The sequence below is a fragment of the Heptranchias perlo genome, chromosome 21 (assembly GCF_035084215.1).
Source record: "Heptranchias perlo isolate sHepPer1 chromosome 21, sHepPer1.hap1, whole genome shotgun sequence".
Taxonomy (NCBI): Eukaryota; Metazoa; Chordata; class Chondrichthyes; order Hexanchiformes; family Hexanchidae; genus Heptranchias; species Heptranchias perlo.
In genome coordinates, this window is record NC_090345.1 from 41,275,286 (window position 1) to 41,292,436 (window position 17,151).

Consider the following 17,151-nt stretch of genomic DNA (forward strand, 5'->3'; position numbering starts at 1 on the left):
AAAGATGCCATCACCGTTTCAGGTACTCTGAATTTCAGACTTCTAAGGCTCGATTTTACACGTAAATTGCGGGTGCGTTGGTGGCGGGGGGGCTGCGAAAATTGCAGAAATGCAGAGCGGGTTCAGAAGCTGGCTCCAACCCACCGACTTCTGAGTTCCCCATGGACGCACGTGTGTGCACACGGATAACCTGGAAAATCAGCTGATGATCTTCATCTTCCTTCTCCCTCAAGGGAAAAGTGATTAACTATTCCAAAGAGACGTAGTGGGTTCACAGTATTGACTTAAATTTGCCCCCTGAGAATTAAACTTGCAGCATCATCTATTTTTATTTCAACATCAACACACAAACCATCAAATCCCAATATCTCAACAGTCGATCCTATTTTGATCCGGAAGTCCCGCTGGCAATTAAAGTCAGCGGGATGATAGTTAAAGAGCCAAATGTACCTCAATGAGGTACTTAAAGCTCTTTACTTGTGACATATTAGGTAGTTAGAACGATTTGTAACTTATCTGGGCGGATTTCCCATAGCTTCTGATTCACGCCTGGTTTCACAAAATCAACCTACCTTTCCACCCGGCTCCGATGTCTCCCTCTCCAATCTCCTCCTCTTCACCCCACTCCCCCCGATGTCCCCCCGATCTCCCCCACTTCACCCTGATCCTCCCCTCTCCCCCACCCCGATCTTCCACACTCCCCCCCCCGATCTTCCACTCCCCCCCCCCTCCGATCTTCCACTCCCCCCCCTCCGATCTTCCACTCCCCCCCCGATCTTCCACTCCCCCCCCTCCGATCTTCCACTCCCCCCCCTGATCTTCCACTCCCCCCCCGATCTTCCACTCCCCCCCCCCGATCTTCCACTCCCCCCCCCCGATCTTCCACTCCCCCCCCCCGATCTTCCACTCCCCCCCCCCCGATCTTCCACTCCCCCCCACCGATCTTCCACTCCCCCCCACCGATCTTCCACTCCCCCTCCCCGATCTTCCACTCCCCCTCCCCGATCTTCCACTCCCCCTCCCCGATCTTCCACTCCCCCCCCCGATCTTCCACTCCCCCCCCCGATCTTCCACTCCCCCTCCCCGATCTTCCACTCCCCCTCCCCGATCTTCCACTCCCCCCCCCCGATCTTCCACTCCCCCCCCCCGATCCCGATCTTCCACTCCCCCTCCCCGATCTTCCACTCCCCCCCCCGATCTTCCACTCCCCCTCCCCGATCTTCCACTGCCCCCCCCCGATCTTCCACTCCCCCCCCCCACTCCCGACCTTCCCTTCCAGCGCCAGATGACGTCTCGCTCTCTCTCTTTCTCTTAACCCCCACCCCCACCTTGCGTTGCAGCTACTGTCGGCAATCAGCCTATCAATCAGACTGGCTTTCTGGCGCGCAACCCCGGAGAGAACTTTAATCACCATCAATTACGATGCGATCGCATCAGAAATGGTAAGTTTTGTTTATTCAGGTTTGCCACATGCACCTTCAACATCCCCCCCACCCCACCCACCATCAAAACCCGCCACCATTTCAAAATTGAGCCCCTGATGCCTACTTCCCTCGGACTTCCCCCAGAAATTTTTAGCAGCATTCACATAATATGAAGTCACCGTCCATTGGAAATCACTATAAGCCTTGTCTGCTAGAGGCACTGGACACAGATTTGGGAACTAGTATGTGGCATAAATTAGATGCTAAGTAAACACTTGAGTTGGAGTTGCAAGCTTATCAAAATAAAAAGCTCAGGCCACAGGCCCAAATATAACTATGCAGAAAATAGCATACTCACTCGGGGGCAGTAGGAATGTGACTCATGTTGACAATGGGAGAAAGTGAATGATAGATAAACCACAGGGACATGGTTAAAAAATGCAGAAAGCGCAACTACATGTCGCAAGGATAGATATCTCAAAGGAACAAAGATTCTCTCATGCTAGGATACATTCACTTATCCACGAAGAATAATAAATAAACCACATCTGTAAATCTTATTGTGCAAATGTGATTCTCAGTGGGATGGATAGATAGATCAATCTAAATTGGAATAGTATGAACTGGTCTGAAAATAAACGATCCTAATTTTTCCCGAGAAAATGTTTTAAAAAGACCCTAAAAATGCATTCGTTCTTATCCCTAATTCAAGTTTCAATTATGCAACACATTGCACACCCACACGCAAAGAAACAATGTAGTAATGTTTACTTCCAGTAAGTATAAACCTGATCCATGCATAATGGGCTGACGAACAAAATGACATTACAATCGGTCCCATGGTACAGAATTCCTGATCCAGACGTTAGTTACAAAAATTCTAAACCAAGCATGAAATGTCTCCAATTACCCCATTTTTAATATCCAGCATGAAATACAGGAAATCCACAGGGAGGATGACAAGACAGTTTAGATTCAGTTTACACAGACCTTGGCAAACGTGTGGAATATACTGACAAGGGAAGCACTGGGAGCTGAAAGGATCAGCAAATTCAGTAGAAAATTGGATAAGTATCTGGAGAAAAAAATTGATGGAAGGGTATGAGAGTTACCATGGGATATGATATTTCTTAGAGTGGACCAGCCAGATGGACCATAATGATCTTTTCCATTGCTGTACCTTTCTATTTTCTTATCCACTGCCAAATGTTACCTGTAGCAAACAGGTCTAAACATTTCTGTAAAGTGGATATTTTTATTTGTAGATTGAACTGCTAAGTGAATAAGTTGATTATGGTGCAAAATTTTGCAAACTGGCAAATTTGGTTGGTAGCAATCCTAAACAAACAGAACCATGATTGAAACAATAGCCCAGAATTTGCTGGTGCAGGGCATCTCGCGGTGAGCCCAGTTAGTAAGACATTTTCCCTCACTCTTCAGCTCAAAGTTTTTTGCGCTGCAGGTTCCTGGAAGTGTGAGGGTGATGGGACATCTGGGACCTTGGCGAATGATGGGACCAACAGTCTAACTCCTTAATCAATGAGATTTAAGGATTGAGAAAGATACAGGAAAGACAGAGAAGGAAATAGGTACAGATAGAGAAATAAAGAGAGTGAAAGAAAGATTGAATTAGGAGAGAGAGAGAAAAGAGACAAAGGAAAAGTAAGAAAAAAATATTTAATTTTAAATTTGAAAAATCTCTAAGAACAATTTACTATCTGTAGGAATGAGACTCCACAGTTTCAATTGTTTCCTTTCTGAGCCGGAGAGGTTGAGTGGAATTGCAAGAACGTAAATCTCATCATTAAAAAGGTACTTAAGTACCAGCCCTATCTTTCTGCAGCGAGTTTAATTGGCAATTAATGTGCAAATGCAGCAATTTCTTGAAACTCACGGGGATGTTGAGGGCGAGCTGTCGTTTTCACGAGGCTGATGTCAGAGCTGCGCAAATCGTCCAGCAACTTATGGCAATTCGCAATTCACGGGTTATCTTTTCCTCACCTCAATTTGCTGGATGATTTACACATTAATAATGGCGTGCGCATTAAACTCACCGATATTTTGGCAGCAAAACCTGGCCCAATGTTTTTTGGCAAATTATTTATGTCTATACTGGGACTCAATTGTTGTGACTTTCAGTTCTCTATGAAAGGAATTAGCCACTGTGCAAATGATGTATAGTAGATACACATCTGAGCTTGAAAGAGGTCTATTATTATACTTTATGTCCAGCTGGTAATTGCTGAGGAAGTAAATAAGAAACAAGCTGATTCAATCTGTCAGCAAATGTTATGGCTTCTATCACCAAATACCACACTTCCACAATACGCTGCTTTGGCTATTCTCTATTTACTAACTGACTCATTTTAAACACTGAGGTTGTAAAGCACAGCCCTTCTGGTTAGGCAGCATTAAAATGTATCCCTGCAGCAGTGCCTTTCTGATCAATACGGTGGTAGGATGACACATAATGCACATTTCTTTCTTTGTAATTTGACAGCCCCAGGAGTTTGACGTCATAGCTGACAAACCTACAGCAACCTTCATTTGTTTCCCCGAGTCGTCAGCTTCAGAAAAGCAGTGCTGATTCATACAAATAATAAAAGCCCTCAGCTGTGATTTTCTCCCGGGCAGCTTGGACCTTTAAGATCACACATTGAAGAAATGGCAACTTCCATGACCACCAAAATACTCTCCCTGATGTAGGCTGATGGGTTTCTTTTTAAAAGCAAATTTTCACTGTTGGCAACTTTTAGTGTATTTTTAATATGGGAAAAATTGTTACTAGCAGAATGTGTCAAGTACATTTTCAAAAATTAGTTCTCTTCACATCTCCACTTCCTGCATTTCAACGGGAAATGGCACTTTCCACCATCCTCTCCCAGCACTCTAAACACTTCCCTCCCATGCACCACATCCTTCTCCATCAATCACAAGGGGACATTGTCCAACCTCGCCTTCTCATGTCAATCACACGCTCACTTGTTGCTTGCTGCCTTCACAGCAGCCACAAACAGAATTCTGTTCTCAACTGGTAGCAATTGCAAAACAATGACCTCCTCTGATAACTTCGCGGTACAGCCACTTTCTTTCCATTGAATTCCATTCTGCACGCAGCTTGCTTGCTTCTTTCTCTCAGCATACACACTATATGAAGCAGCCACACACATATGCATATCCCTTTGCAATAGCCATTCACAAAATCTATTCTTCTCTTTCTGCAGGAAAAACTGGCTCACAACACAAGGGAGAGGAGCAAGACATAATCTGTACTGCTAACACCTAGGCCTTAGCGAGACGGAGCAAGCAGCCCTGGGGATCAATTGCCCATCATGGTTAGAGGCACCTGAAGGTAACACACCATACTTGCAGTATATGGTCATCACTTGCCTTTCAGATGGAGTTAACTATAAGATGGTGTCATCAGGATGTCATGGGCACAAATTTAATAAGGCGGTGGGGTGGCAGCAGTGGGGAGGGGGGGGTCAATGTGCACACGGCAAACGTGAATAATAAACTTACCATTCCTCACGTGATCGTGACTTAATTGGTGGCCATTAATCTTGTTTCTGGGTTTGCCGTCCGAAAGCTGCACAGCGGGTGGACTGCGCACCCACATCACAAGCTGTCAGCTGGAACGTCTAGATTTAAAGGGCCATTGCTCCAATGGATTTTGCTGGAGCAAGGAGCAAGAAGACACAATGGAACAGCACAGGGGCAAGGCTGCTCCTAGATTCAGCGATGCCTCACTTGAGGTGCCTGTTGGCCGGGGTGAGGAGGAGGAGGGAGCTATTTTACCTGGCCGACAGGAGGAAGCGCCCTGCCTCTGGCACCAAGGCCTGGCTCAAGGTGGCAGAGAAGATCACCAGCAGCAGCAACATATCCTGCACTTGGGTCCAGCGCAGGAAGCATTTCAAAGACCTAACTAGGTCAGCAAAAGTGAGTACACTTCCTGATTCTCCTCCATTCCGTGGTGCACATCACTCCCCCCCCAACTCACTCTGTACTGCCAAGACTATTCCATCACATCACTCCTCTCACCCACTTAAGACTCATCCTCAACTTACCTGAACTTCCTCACCACCTCACTTGTGACCCCACCCACTACCACTCACCCCAATCCTGATCCAATGTGATGTCTCTGTCTGATACTCACCCTCTGATGCACCTCTTTCATGGTCAACCTCACCCAAAGCAATGCATTCATCGGCTGACCACTTCACCCTCACTCATTCACATGTCTGTACTTTCTCCTCTTCCAGAAGAGGGCGCAAAATGAAAGTGAGAGGGTGAGGACTGGAGGGGGGCCACAACAAATAGTGGTCCTCACAGAGGCGGAGGAAGAGGTCCTGGAGATCAGCGGCGCCCTCGAGTGCCTGTACATCGGGGATGCTGCGAATGACACCCCACAAACTTCTGATGACACAACTTTAACATTCATCACACACAACATGAATTGATGTTAACAATGCTTGGCATGTTGAACACCTCAGTATGACACATCTGTGATGGTGCTTAATATTGCCTTCTGTTCTCTTACAGGCCCTTCAACAACCACAGTGATGGGAGAGGGCGATTCCTCAGAGGAGCTCCCGGTCTCTGAGGACGCACCGTCACATCTTAGCAAGCCATCCACCAGCGCAGATACTCACACCTCGGTGGGTGCTAGTGGTCACTTAGTTGGCTTGGCACCTGGTAAGTCACCACACACAAGTGAGCTGGAGCAGACATTGGTGGTAGGGGCAGTTGTGGAAGGTCCACATCGGTGGGCACTCTCCTCTCTGGCCTCTGCTCAGCTGGACGCAGATGCTGAACCCTGGGGGCCATCCTTTAAAAGGAGAATGATCGAGGAACAGCAGCACATTTGCGAGGTACTGGAACAGCTGCCACACACACTCTCCACAATAGTGCAGAGGATGGAGGAGTCCAACTCTTGCATTAGTGGAATGGTGGCACAGGTACGTGAGGGAATCTCTGAGATAGTGTCACAGGGACGCGAGGAACTGTCTGAGATAGTGTTGCAGATAAGTGCGGGAATGTCTGCAATGGAGGGAAGGCTAGCCTCCATTCAGCTTCAAGCACGGCTCACAAATAAGTCCATTCAGGCCCTGACAACGGCCGTTCGGACTCACGGTGAACAACCTTCTGCTGCCTTAAACAGGCTGACAGAAACTTTACAACTGGGCTTTCAAGGCATCACACATGTCCTTCAAACTGTTCAACAGGGTGGTAGGAGTGATGTGGGCCTAGTCCAGGAAAGGGATGATGGCGAATGGGGACATGGAAGTGGGGACGCCACTCAAAGTGCTCCCGCATCTCACCCGTTGCCCCCTTCTCAACCAGTACCCCGCAATGCTGCCTCCTCTCTAAATGGCTGAGTCTGCCCCTGCACAGGTGCAGGTGGAGCAGTCTTTGGCAGGGCCCCCACAGGCTCCAAAACCAGAGGGCGTAGGCCAAAAGCATCTAAGCAATCCGGGCATGGACATGAGCAACCTGCCACTACCTCTACAGCAGCAACAGGGGATGCACCACGTAGAAGTAGTAGGAAGAGAAAGACGAAGGTTTTGTGATCACGAAGGGTATGCACAGGGTGTCTGACAGACTGTCATGTTTTTCATTTATGTTTGGATTTTATTAAAGTCACATTTAATGTTATCATTCTCACCACTACTGCCACTATTGCCCATTCTTGACTGCCTTTTGTGATAGCGCCCTTTCATATGCTTAATCATAAAAGGCGAGACTTGATGCCACCCAATGGGTGACTTTACAGTGGGCGTATGTGTAGTTGCAGGACTGTTTTGTGCAGGGTGGCGGGGGCGCTGGTGTTGGCGCGGTCTTTCTAGGTGGTGTGAGGACTGGACTATTTTCACTTTGTGATCTTATGAGAACCATTCATATATCAGTGACTCCCTGGCCTCACGAGCAGCCAGGTGAACCACTGCTCTGCCCATGGGTTCATCGTCCTCCTCCTCCTGCTGCTCCTCCTCAATCTTCATTGCAGATGTGGATGCTGGATGAGGGCATTGGGCCTCATCAACCGGTACCCCTCTCTGTTGCACCATGTTGTACAGCACACAACACACTACTATAATGTGATCCACTCTCGCTGGTGCGTATTGAAGCGCTCCCCCAGAACGATCGAGGCACTGGAATCACATCTTCAGCAGTCCTATCGTATATTCAGTTACAGACCTGGTGGCGATGTTGTATTGAAGCTGTTGCTCGCTGATGGGGTTTCTCAGAGGTGTCATCAGCCATGTGTGCAGGGGGTATCCCTTGTCCCCGAGGAGCCAGCAGTCAAGGCAGTTTGGTGCGTGGAAGAGCCCTGGGATGTTGGATTCCCTCAGAATGAACGAATCATGGCAGCTGCCAGGGAATCTCGCACACACCTGAAGAAATCTTTTGCGGTGGTCACAAACGAGCTGAGTGTTGATGGAGTGATAGCCCTTCCTGTTGATGAACAGACCTGGCTCGTGTGGAGGTGCTCGTATTGCTATATGCTTGCAATCGATTACACCCTGTACCCGTGGGAAGCCAGCCACAGAATGGAATCCCACTGCTTTCTCCGTCTGGTTGAGGTTGTCCATGGGGAAATTGATGTATTGCGAGGCCCTGCGAAACAAACCGTCCGTGACCTGTCTTATGCACTTGTTGGCAGATGACTGAGAGACCCCAGTGATGTCACCAGTGAAATCCTGGAATGATCCAGAGGCGAAGAAGTTGAGTGCAGTGGTCACTTTAACAGCAACGGGCAATGAGATGCCGCCAGACCCAGTCGGGAGCAGCTCGGCATGAAGGAGGCTGCAGATGTCTGCGACCACCTGGCAACTCACCCTCAGCCTCTGTGTGCACTGCTCCTCAGAGAGGTCCAGGAAGCTCAGCCTCAGTCTGTAGACCCTCTGATGAGGGTTGTGCCTCCTGCGACGTTGGTCCCTCTGTTTTTCCTGATGGTGTCAGTTTGAGGGGGTCCGAAAAGTTGGTAAATACGTGTAAACAGAACAATTTCTGAGTGAGAGCCGAGAATTTTCAGTCTAAACACAAAGATCTCCCAACCAAAAGTTAGCCTGAGAGAACTGAGTGTCTTGCTGCAATAACTGACCTTTTATCCCAATCTGTCAAAAAGGGATTTAAATATCCAAATGGTTGTCGGCTGAAACCTGACTCATTTCCCATGCCGTGTTTCACACAGCACGGGAAACACATTGAGGTAGCATTGAAACCGCTTGTCTTCATGGTTAATTGCATTTATGGATTTTTCAACGATTTTAAATATCGTCCCGCCGGCTTTAATTGCCGGTGGGACTTCCGGGTTCGGGAACGGTGCGCGCACCCAGGTGGCTCTGGGTCATGTGCGCTCTTAGGCGTGTTGGAGCCGGGATTTCAGCCCGCTCCTCAAAAATGTGATTTTCTTTGCCTCCCCATTCCCCAATGCACCTGCACTTTTGTTTCAAAATCGTGCCCACATCTCTCCAATACTGAACCATGAGATTAAGAGCAGCACAAGTTGATTGGTCAATTGGTCAAGCCAAGTCAATGGCTAGATACCAGAGTTTTGTGATTGAGATGTTGCAAGAGTTTCTTATCCAGTAAAGCTTCCATAAGCTTTGCCATGGCAGAGTTATTGGTTGGTGCCTATCGGGATTTAATGATGATTTATTTTTACACCTAGTTACAGTGTTAGATGTTTTTTATTCAAATGGGACTCAACCAATCTATAGGGTCAAAATTTCATTAAAATGCAGCAACCCAATGTGCTTATTTAAAATCAGATACAGAGAAGTTAAACACTGTCTTAAAATTTTTATTTGACTCTTTTTCACCCCTCTCTGAAGACTATTGGAGAATCAAACCGTTCGCTGCTGATCTTGGATGTGAACCTGTTAGAACTTGGTATAGAGATAGGCTTCCGTCCCTTTTGGCTGCCTGAACTTTTTTTTTAATCTACTAAAGCATATTTTATCACATCTTTCATGAAGCTGTGAGCTGCTGCCAATGTTTAGCTGCTTGGATGAGACATGGCACAACATTAATAAGAATCTGCTTTGTCTGAAACCAGGTGATGTCTGGATCAACTAAGTGGAAGATGAGATGCCAATTTGAGGCCCTATTTCAAACTGTTTTAATTAGCTCAGTCACAGGAGGGAATATTAACCCCCCCCACCACCACCACCACAAGGGGAGGGAGAGGGTCAGGGGGTGGGGATTAAATTGCTAAAAACGGGAAACTCGACCCCAATTCGCCGCAAATGCGCCTACATCCGGTTTGACCATGGGGGGTTGGAATGGGGAATGGACAAGGAACCCGCTCTTAAGAGGTGGGTCAGTCATTATAATACGTTAATAAGGCTTTCTTCCTCAGATTTTGGCAGCCATTTAAATTTAACAGCTGAAGGGAGGCAAGAATGGCTGAATCTAGCAGGTAAGTGCTCTTTTGCAGCACTGCTTGTGGTTCCAGGAGGAGCAGGAGTGCTTCCGCCCAGACCCCCAAGCTAACCTGCCTCCATCCCCACGATTGGCTGAACCCCTCCCACCCCGCAATGTCTCCCCCACCCCGTGATTTCTCCCTCCCTCCTGCCCTCCTTGCTGCCGCGGTCCGAGGACCGCCCCCCCACCCAACCCTGACACCGGCCCCCGATCTGTTCCGGTTGCTGGGGACCATCCCCATCCTCTCAATCTAGCTGGCTGCTGGGCGGGAAACGGAGTAAAGGAATTCTAATGAGGTCCTGCCATTAAGTTCAGCAGGACCTCCGCCTTCCCGGTATTTCCGAATTTCCCGGTCGCTGACAGGCGCTCCCGCTCCTTCCCCGCCTCCCCATAAATATCAGGGCCACAGAATCAAACCATCCGTTCATATTTTTTTCAAGATACCAATAAGTCGTTGCTGGGACACAAACCCATTTGTGCCATTTCCTCTTGTTTGAAAACACACTAGCTGGGTGATCCCATTAGCTACTGTGAAGGAGAGTACGGTGTGACCATGTTGGGCTATTTGCTTCCTAGTCAATCCTTACGATGACCAATTAAGCTACCAGTTAAGAGAATGCTGTTCCTAGTGACAGTTATCAAATTCTGTTCATGTTATTTGTCAGATAAACAAAAACGGAATCATTAACATTTGGCATATGGAAAACTGTAGCCAAAAGGATCGTCCTGACCATTGGAAATATTTCTATGCAAATAAACTCTGAAGTAATTAATTACAAACCTTCCATTGCCCATGTTTATAATGCAGATCATTTGCACCTACATCTGTGCCATTGTTCAGCCGAATGAAATAATGGCTAATGAACGCAGCCTTGCTTATTATCTGCTCCACTAACAAAAAAAATCAAAGATGGTAATGAAGTAGAAATACCTGTGAGAGATGACAAGTAATCACAAAGGCCATTAGTATTTGTAAGATGCCTGTGAGATGATCCCAAGTCAAAAGGGACAGAAGGCGTGGAACTTGTCCCTTCCTTCACATCACACTTCAATATGTGAGGTAAGAATATGAAAGCTAGGATCAGATGTTGTCGTGGTGCTGATGGTGTCCACATGGTCTTTTTTCCCCTTCCCGTTATGTCCACTCCCAGGTACTTGGGTGTGGGCATCAGTTATCCTCCTCCCTTCTCTTTTGCTGGACTTCAGTGGCAACTCTATCAACACCCTTCAATATTAATGTGGATATATTTTGTGTACTCATTGAAACCAAACGTTAGAATCTTGGACCTCCCCACCACCCCCCCACCCCACCCCAGGACTGTTTCCTTGGGTCCCCAGCTTTGGGCGGGAGATTGATTTCAAATATTAAAATGAGGCCCGGCCATTAAAATCGTCCGGACCTCGTTTCCTTCAGAACTTCCGGGTGCACGTCCGATTCGGGCTTCCCACGCACTGATCCCGTTCTCCCGTTAATCCTCCCCCTAAATTTTAGGATTCTATTGAAAGTGGATGTGTGCTGGAGGACTGGAGTGTGAGCAATGTATAATACCTATTTCCAAAAAGGGAGACAGAGCAAACTCAAGAAATTACAAGTCAGTTAGCTTAACATTGTGGTAGGGAAAATTTTGGAGTCTTTGATTAAAGGTGAAATTACTCAATATCTAGATGAAGAGAAAATAAATAGAAGCAGCCAACACGGCTATGAGAAAGGATGATCATGGTTGACAAATCTGATAGAGTTCTTTGAGGAGGTGACAGATATGGTGGATGGGGGAGATGCAATGGATGACATGGTGTAGATGGACTTTCAGAAAATCTTTGATAGATACCGCACAGAAGACTATTGGAGAAGATCAGGCAAAATTAGGAGGAGGGTAGCAAATTTGATTAAAGACTGGTGAAAAGAGTTAACGCTACTTTTTATTGCACCCCCTCTTTGCTTTGCAGGAATATATGTATTTTGTGCTCTACCCATCGCACATTTGAGGTTTTCCCACTTCTGATCCTTTGACCTGTTTGTTAACTTTAGAAACATTAGGAACAGGAGTCGACCATCCAGCTCCTCGAGCCTGTTCTGCCATTCAATTAGATCATGGCTGATCTGTAACTCAACTCCATTTACCCGCCTTTGATACATATCCCTTGATATCCTTACCTAAGAAAAATTTATCAATCTCAGTCTTAAAAATTTCAATTATCCCAACATCCATAGCCTTCTGGGAAGAGAGTTCCTGATTTCCACTAACCTTTAGATGAAAAAGTGCTTCCTGATTGCACTCCCAAAAGGCCTCGCTCTAATTTTAAGATCATGCCCCCTTAGTCTGAATTCCCCGACTAGAGGAAATAATTTCTCTGTATCTGCCCTATTGAATGCCTTTACCATTTTAAACCTCAATTAGAACACCCCTTAACTTTCTAAACTCAAGGGAATATAAGCCAAGTTTAGGCAACCTGCCCTCATAATTTAACCCTTTTAGCCCTGATACCATTCTAGTGAATCTGTGCTGTACCACCTCCGAGGCCAATATATCTTTCCTGAGGTGCAGTGTCCAAAGCTGAATGCAGTACTTCAGATGGGGTCTGACCAAGGCTCCCTACATCTGAATCAGAACTTCCTCCCCTTTGAATTCCAGCCCCCTTGAAGTAAAGCATAACATTTCAGTTACCTTTCTGTACCTGCTAAGTTAATTTAGACCAGACCCCTTCTAATCATGCTGAACATTGCCAGTCCAGCACCTTTATCTTTGATTCTTCATTATCCTTTTCTATTCTTTGTGGTATCTGCATCTTATTTCTCACTAAAAATAGCAGACAGGAATGTCGGGCCCTTAGCAACCACAACCTAAGATAACATGTAATAATTAATCGGACATGGACAACGTAAGATCTATGCCTCTAAATGGTTACTTCTCATTCTCTCATATTCTCTAAGCTCCTGCTTTGGTAAAAAAAACTTTCCAATTTTTAGATGCTGATACAACTTAATTGGCTTTTGCCTCCAAATCATGATGCGTGATATTTGTCTTACTTCTTTTAAACAGGTTAATGACTTCTTTAAAATAGCAAAGAAATGTCCTACGAATGTGTTAACATCTTTGTTATTAATATTGCACAGTATGATTTAAATCCCTTTGTTTGAAAAAAAACTATTAAAAAAGCAGTTGGAATCTTGTGAAGGAACCTGCAAACTAGCCTAAGAGAGAATGATGGAAATACCAGCTGGGAGCTGCAGTTTGATAGTTCTGGTCTGTCTTTTTGATGATCAAAGTAAAGTGGTGGACTGCTCTAATGTTTATGTTTGTAATTTGCTCAATCAACCAAGTATCGCCAAGCCAGTGGATTTAAAAGAACTGATTTAAAAGAACTTTATTAACTACGTAACAGACTAAGGAAAGAGATTTTGTGTTACATGAGATAAACCTTGAGCTAAACACAATTGAGAGATTTAAAACGTCATAATTAGAATCCACCTGCTGCAGTGGATACAGACTCAATTTGAAACATTTAAAAATTAAGTGGATAAATTCCTAATTCAAAAGATAGCAGAAGGTTACAGACTTGAGGATAAAAATTCTGACGTGCATGATATCGGGGTAGGAATTGTGTACGACAGGATATTTGGCCTGACTTATCGGGCCCGATATTTACGGGGAGGCCGAAAGCGGCCAAAGAACCCAGCGAGGCCGAGGACGCGGGGGTCCTGCTGAACTTAACGGCAGGACCTCATTATAATTTTTATCTTCCATTTCCCGTCCGGCAGCCGGCCAGATTGACAGGCTGGAAAACCAGCCCCCTGTCGAGTGATTGACTGGGTGAAGGAGAAGGTTGGAGGACAGATTGGAAACTGATAAAAGGGAACTTCCAAACACATTGCACTGCCTGTTTGAGTCTCAGAATAAAGGAGTGGCTCGGGCCACAGTGGGACCTGTGGGAACACTCAATTTTCAGGATTTGCGGCTGACCCCGATTGACTATGTAGTGCTGTCTCATGCCATTGGACTCTGATACAATAAAACACCTCGATCTACAGAACTGCTACATTCAGTGTGAAGGACTCCAGTGGCTGGGAGCCGTCTTGCACAAATGCCAGTTGGTGGGGTAACTCTTCTTTTGCCTTTAACTGTTAGGTGATTTTTCGAACAGTCACTGATTTAGTTCTTTCTTCGTGCTGGAAGAAATGGTCCCCGACAATCTGGGGTGGGGGGGGGGGGGGGTTGGCAGGCTTGGGGCGACGGGGTGAAGAGGTCGCTGATCACGGCAGGGGCTAGAGAGAGGCCACGATCAGCAGCGGGGAGGCCGAAGGCTTCCTTGAGGAGCCAGGGGGAACACTCCTGATCCTCCGGGCCTGCAAGGAGTTTTATAAAAAGCAATTACCTCTGGAGCCGGCAGCTCCCACCTCCATTTGGCTGCAGATTGGGGTTTGGGAGGGGTCGGCCGTGATCGGACCTTGGGAAACTCGGCCAGCAGCAGTTAAATTTAAATCAGGCTCCCAATTGTGCTGTGGGAGCCTGATTTAAATATTATAATCACCCAGACATGTCCTGCTTTCTTGCAGGAGAAGGTGGCGTATATCGAGAGGCAGCAAGTGACGGTGGCATTTAGCCTCTCGAGCCTGTTCCGCCATTCAATGAGATCATGGTTGACCTGTGACCTAACTCCATATACCCGTCATAGCACCATATGCCTGAATACCCTTGGTTCACAGAAATCTATCAATCTCAGATTTAACTTTCACAAGTGAGAGCTAGCATCAACTGCCATCTGCAGAAGAGCGTTCCAAACGTCTCTCACCCTTTGCCTGTTGAAGGTCATTTTCCAATTTCATTCCTGTACGTCCTGGCTCTAAATGTTAGGCTATGTCCCCGCGTCCTAGTACTCAAGTGTAGGAGACCTCCAAAAGCAGTTACAAATGTCTCGGCAGCCAGAAGCAATAATCCAGCCACTAACCTGTCAATCCTACATGGTCCCTTTAAATAGCGCCAAGGGGGGGCGGTCCTCGATGCACTCTAAGACACGTTCAGATGGTCGGGGTTAAGACTGTGCGTTTAGTTGAGCGTTAGACACCGTTTTAGAACTTATCACTTTAAATCAGCGTTGCACACTGATTGACGCCATTTTCTCCATACTTTACATGATTCCAACGTTCGTTATCTGCACCTGCGCAAACTCCTATACCAAGATGGCGTCCGGCGCACGTCACGCTGGAAACGTGCGCGCGCAACCAAGTTGCCATCTTGGATGTCGGAGAGGCCGTGTAGCGCCGAAACAACGGGCGCTGCACGGTCCAATTTAGCGCCCAAAGTCTCTTCTCTTTCAGGAGTATCCAGCCTGTTGATTCTTTTCAAACTGTCTCCTGGCTGCTTTTCTGACATTTTTAAACTGCCCCGCTCAAGAAATTTTCCAACTGTCTCTCCTCATGAGATTCTCCAACTGTTCAAATTAACCAAACAGCTGTCTTTTATATCCTAGAAAAGAGATACCAGGACAGCCTAAATCTTGACTACCTAGCCTCTCAAATTCAAAAAAGGAATTGCCAGTCAAATACATTCTGAGGCAATCATGAAATCCGTATAAATTTCAAAATTGTGTTTCAGGCTTGTTGCCAGGCAGACAATAACAAGAAACCTCTACCAGGTTATGCTTGGTGCAAGATTTTAGCTTAGTTGGCATTTGAATTCCGCATGCACAATGACTAAGTTTGCAACAACCACTAAAACAAAACTGAGATAAATATACATAATTTGTGTCCAAGTATCAAAGCAGGAGGCAGAAGTGAATTGTTTGAATTTGCTCTGCACGTCCCATTAAATAACAAAGTGAAGAACTTTCTCTTCTATTCAATGTTCATATGTTCTCATAAAACTAGTACAGGACAAAACCTGTTCTATTGACATTCAATTGACAATTTTAAATAGAGGCTGAATCGATATCTGTTGAGAAGAGGGATTTGACATTAATAGAAATATTAATAGTACTTTTTTTTTTAGGGGAGGTAGAGGAAGGAACTTAAAGAGGAAATTTAGTGAGGTTGCGCTCTGCTCCTCCAGCGTCACTGGACGGGAGCACAAGTCAGGGATTAGGTTACAACGCCAAAGCCCCAGTTCTCTGACCTGCATTCCTGTCCAGTGAGACTGTGCTCCAAGAGCATAGTCTCGCTAAATTTGCCTATTCGCACTTCCTAAAGTAGGAATCAACAGCTGGTGTGGGAGGAAATCCATGACAGAATAGAATAGAACAGATTACAGTCGATGGACACTTCTCATCCATGGCTTTCTTGTGCTCTATTAACGTGGAGAAACAGTGCACCCACAACAATATTAAAAATTATATCCAGAGAATGTACAAACTTTTCTAAACCCTGATGTCAAATTACCAGAATAAAACTTTAAATAGAATAGCTGCAAAAAGTACAAAACAACTATCAATCAAAGAATTTAATTGACTTACCGAATCAGGCTTGCCATCAGATGCTGTGACAATGAGTATGTATCGATCAGTACTTTCCCTGTCTAAAGACTTTTTTAAGACTAGCAGTCCAGTGCTAGAGAAAATAGAATGCAAGAAAAGGTTTAAATGAACATTCAAGAACCAGTAAACATGCTGCAGAAGTTTAAGAAATTAGAACAATTGACCTCATACAGTCAGAAATGTGCTCCTATTTTATAATGGATTACTGTAATTTTAAGCAATTTCTTTCAAATGTCAGTGTTTAATACGTTCAGATAAATATGTTGTACTCTACATAGAAAGATCAATTTCAGTTCTCTCTATTATGTTTTTGTGACAATAGTGCAGGCAACTTCTATTCCTGGTTATAGGTTGGCTCAATCTCTATTCTAAAGCTGGTGTCAAATCTACCAGCATCAAAAATAAATTCATGCTTTTAAAGCATGAAATAATACATGCTATACACATGAACAAAACAGAATTGTAACTTTTGTCCCTTAATACTTAAAATTCAATTACCACCTCCTTGATAAAAAAAAATGTATGTAAAATTGGGCAAAAAAGGCTCCAACTTGCATTGATGTGCAATTTGGATATTTTCCTTATGTGAGTTAGTAAGAAAAAAATTGACAAACATTCCTTTGTCAGGAATTTCTTCGTTCAATACTTCTGGAGTGTCAGCATATATACCCCCATTAATCTAAGGGATCATTCTTCCATGTCAAATTTTTTGTCCATTTTATTACTGAGAGGAAAAACATCACTCCCATCTACTTATTCAACTTATGCTTCCATTAAGAAGCACCTGCACAAATGAATGAGACCTGCTTCAGATGGGGTTGATCTGCGCAAA

The 17,151-nt window shown here is 45.5% G+C and overlaps 1 protein-coding gene across 1 annotated transcript in view; it reads right to left on the minus strand.

Annotated features, from left to right (window-relative positions):
- The window catches only part of pcdh15b (protocadherin-related 15b), a 591,688-nt gene that overhangs the window by 306,219 nt on the left and 268,318 nt on the right, over positions 1-17,151 (minus strand). Inside the window, exon 16 of the mRNA XM_068002764.1 lies at positions 16,299-16,392. Within this exon, the coding sequence (XP_067858865.1) occupies positions 16,299-16,392 (94 nt within the window). The remainder of the gene's footprint in view (positions 1-16,298; positions 16,393-17,151) is intronic.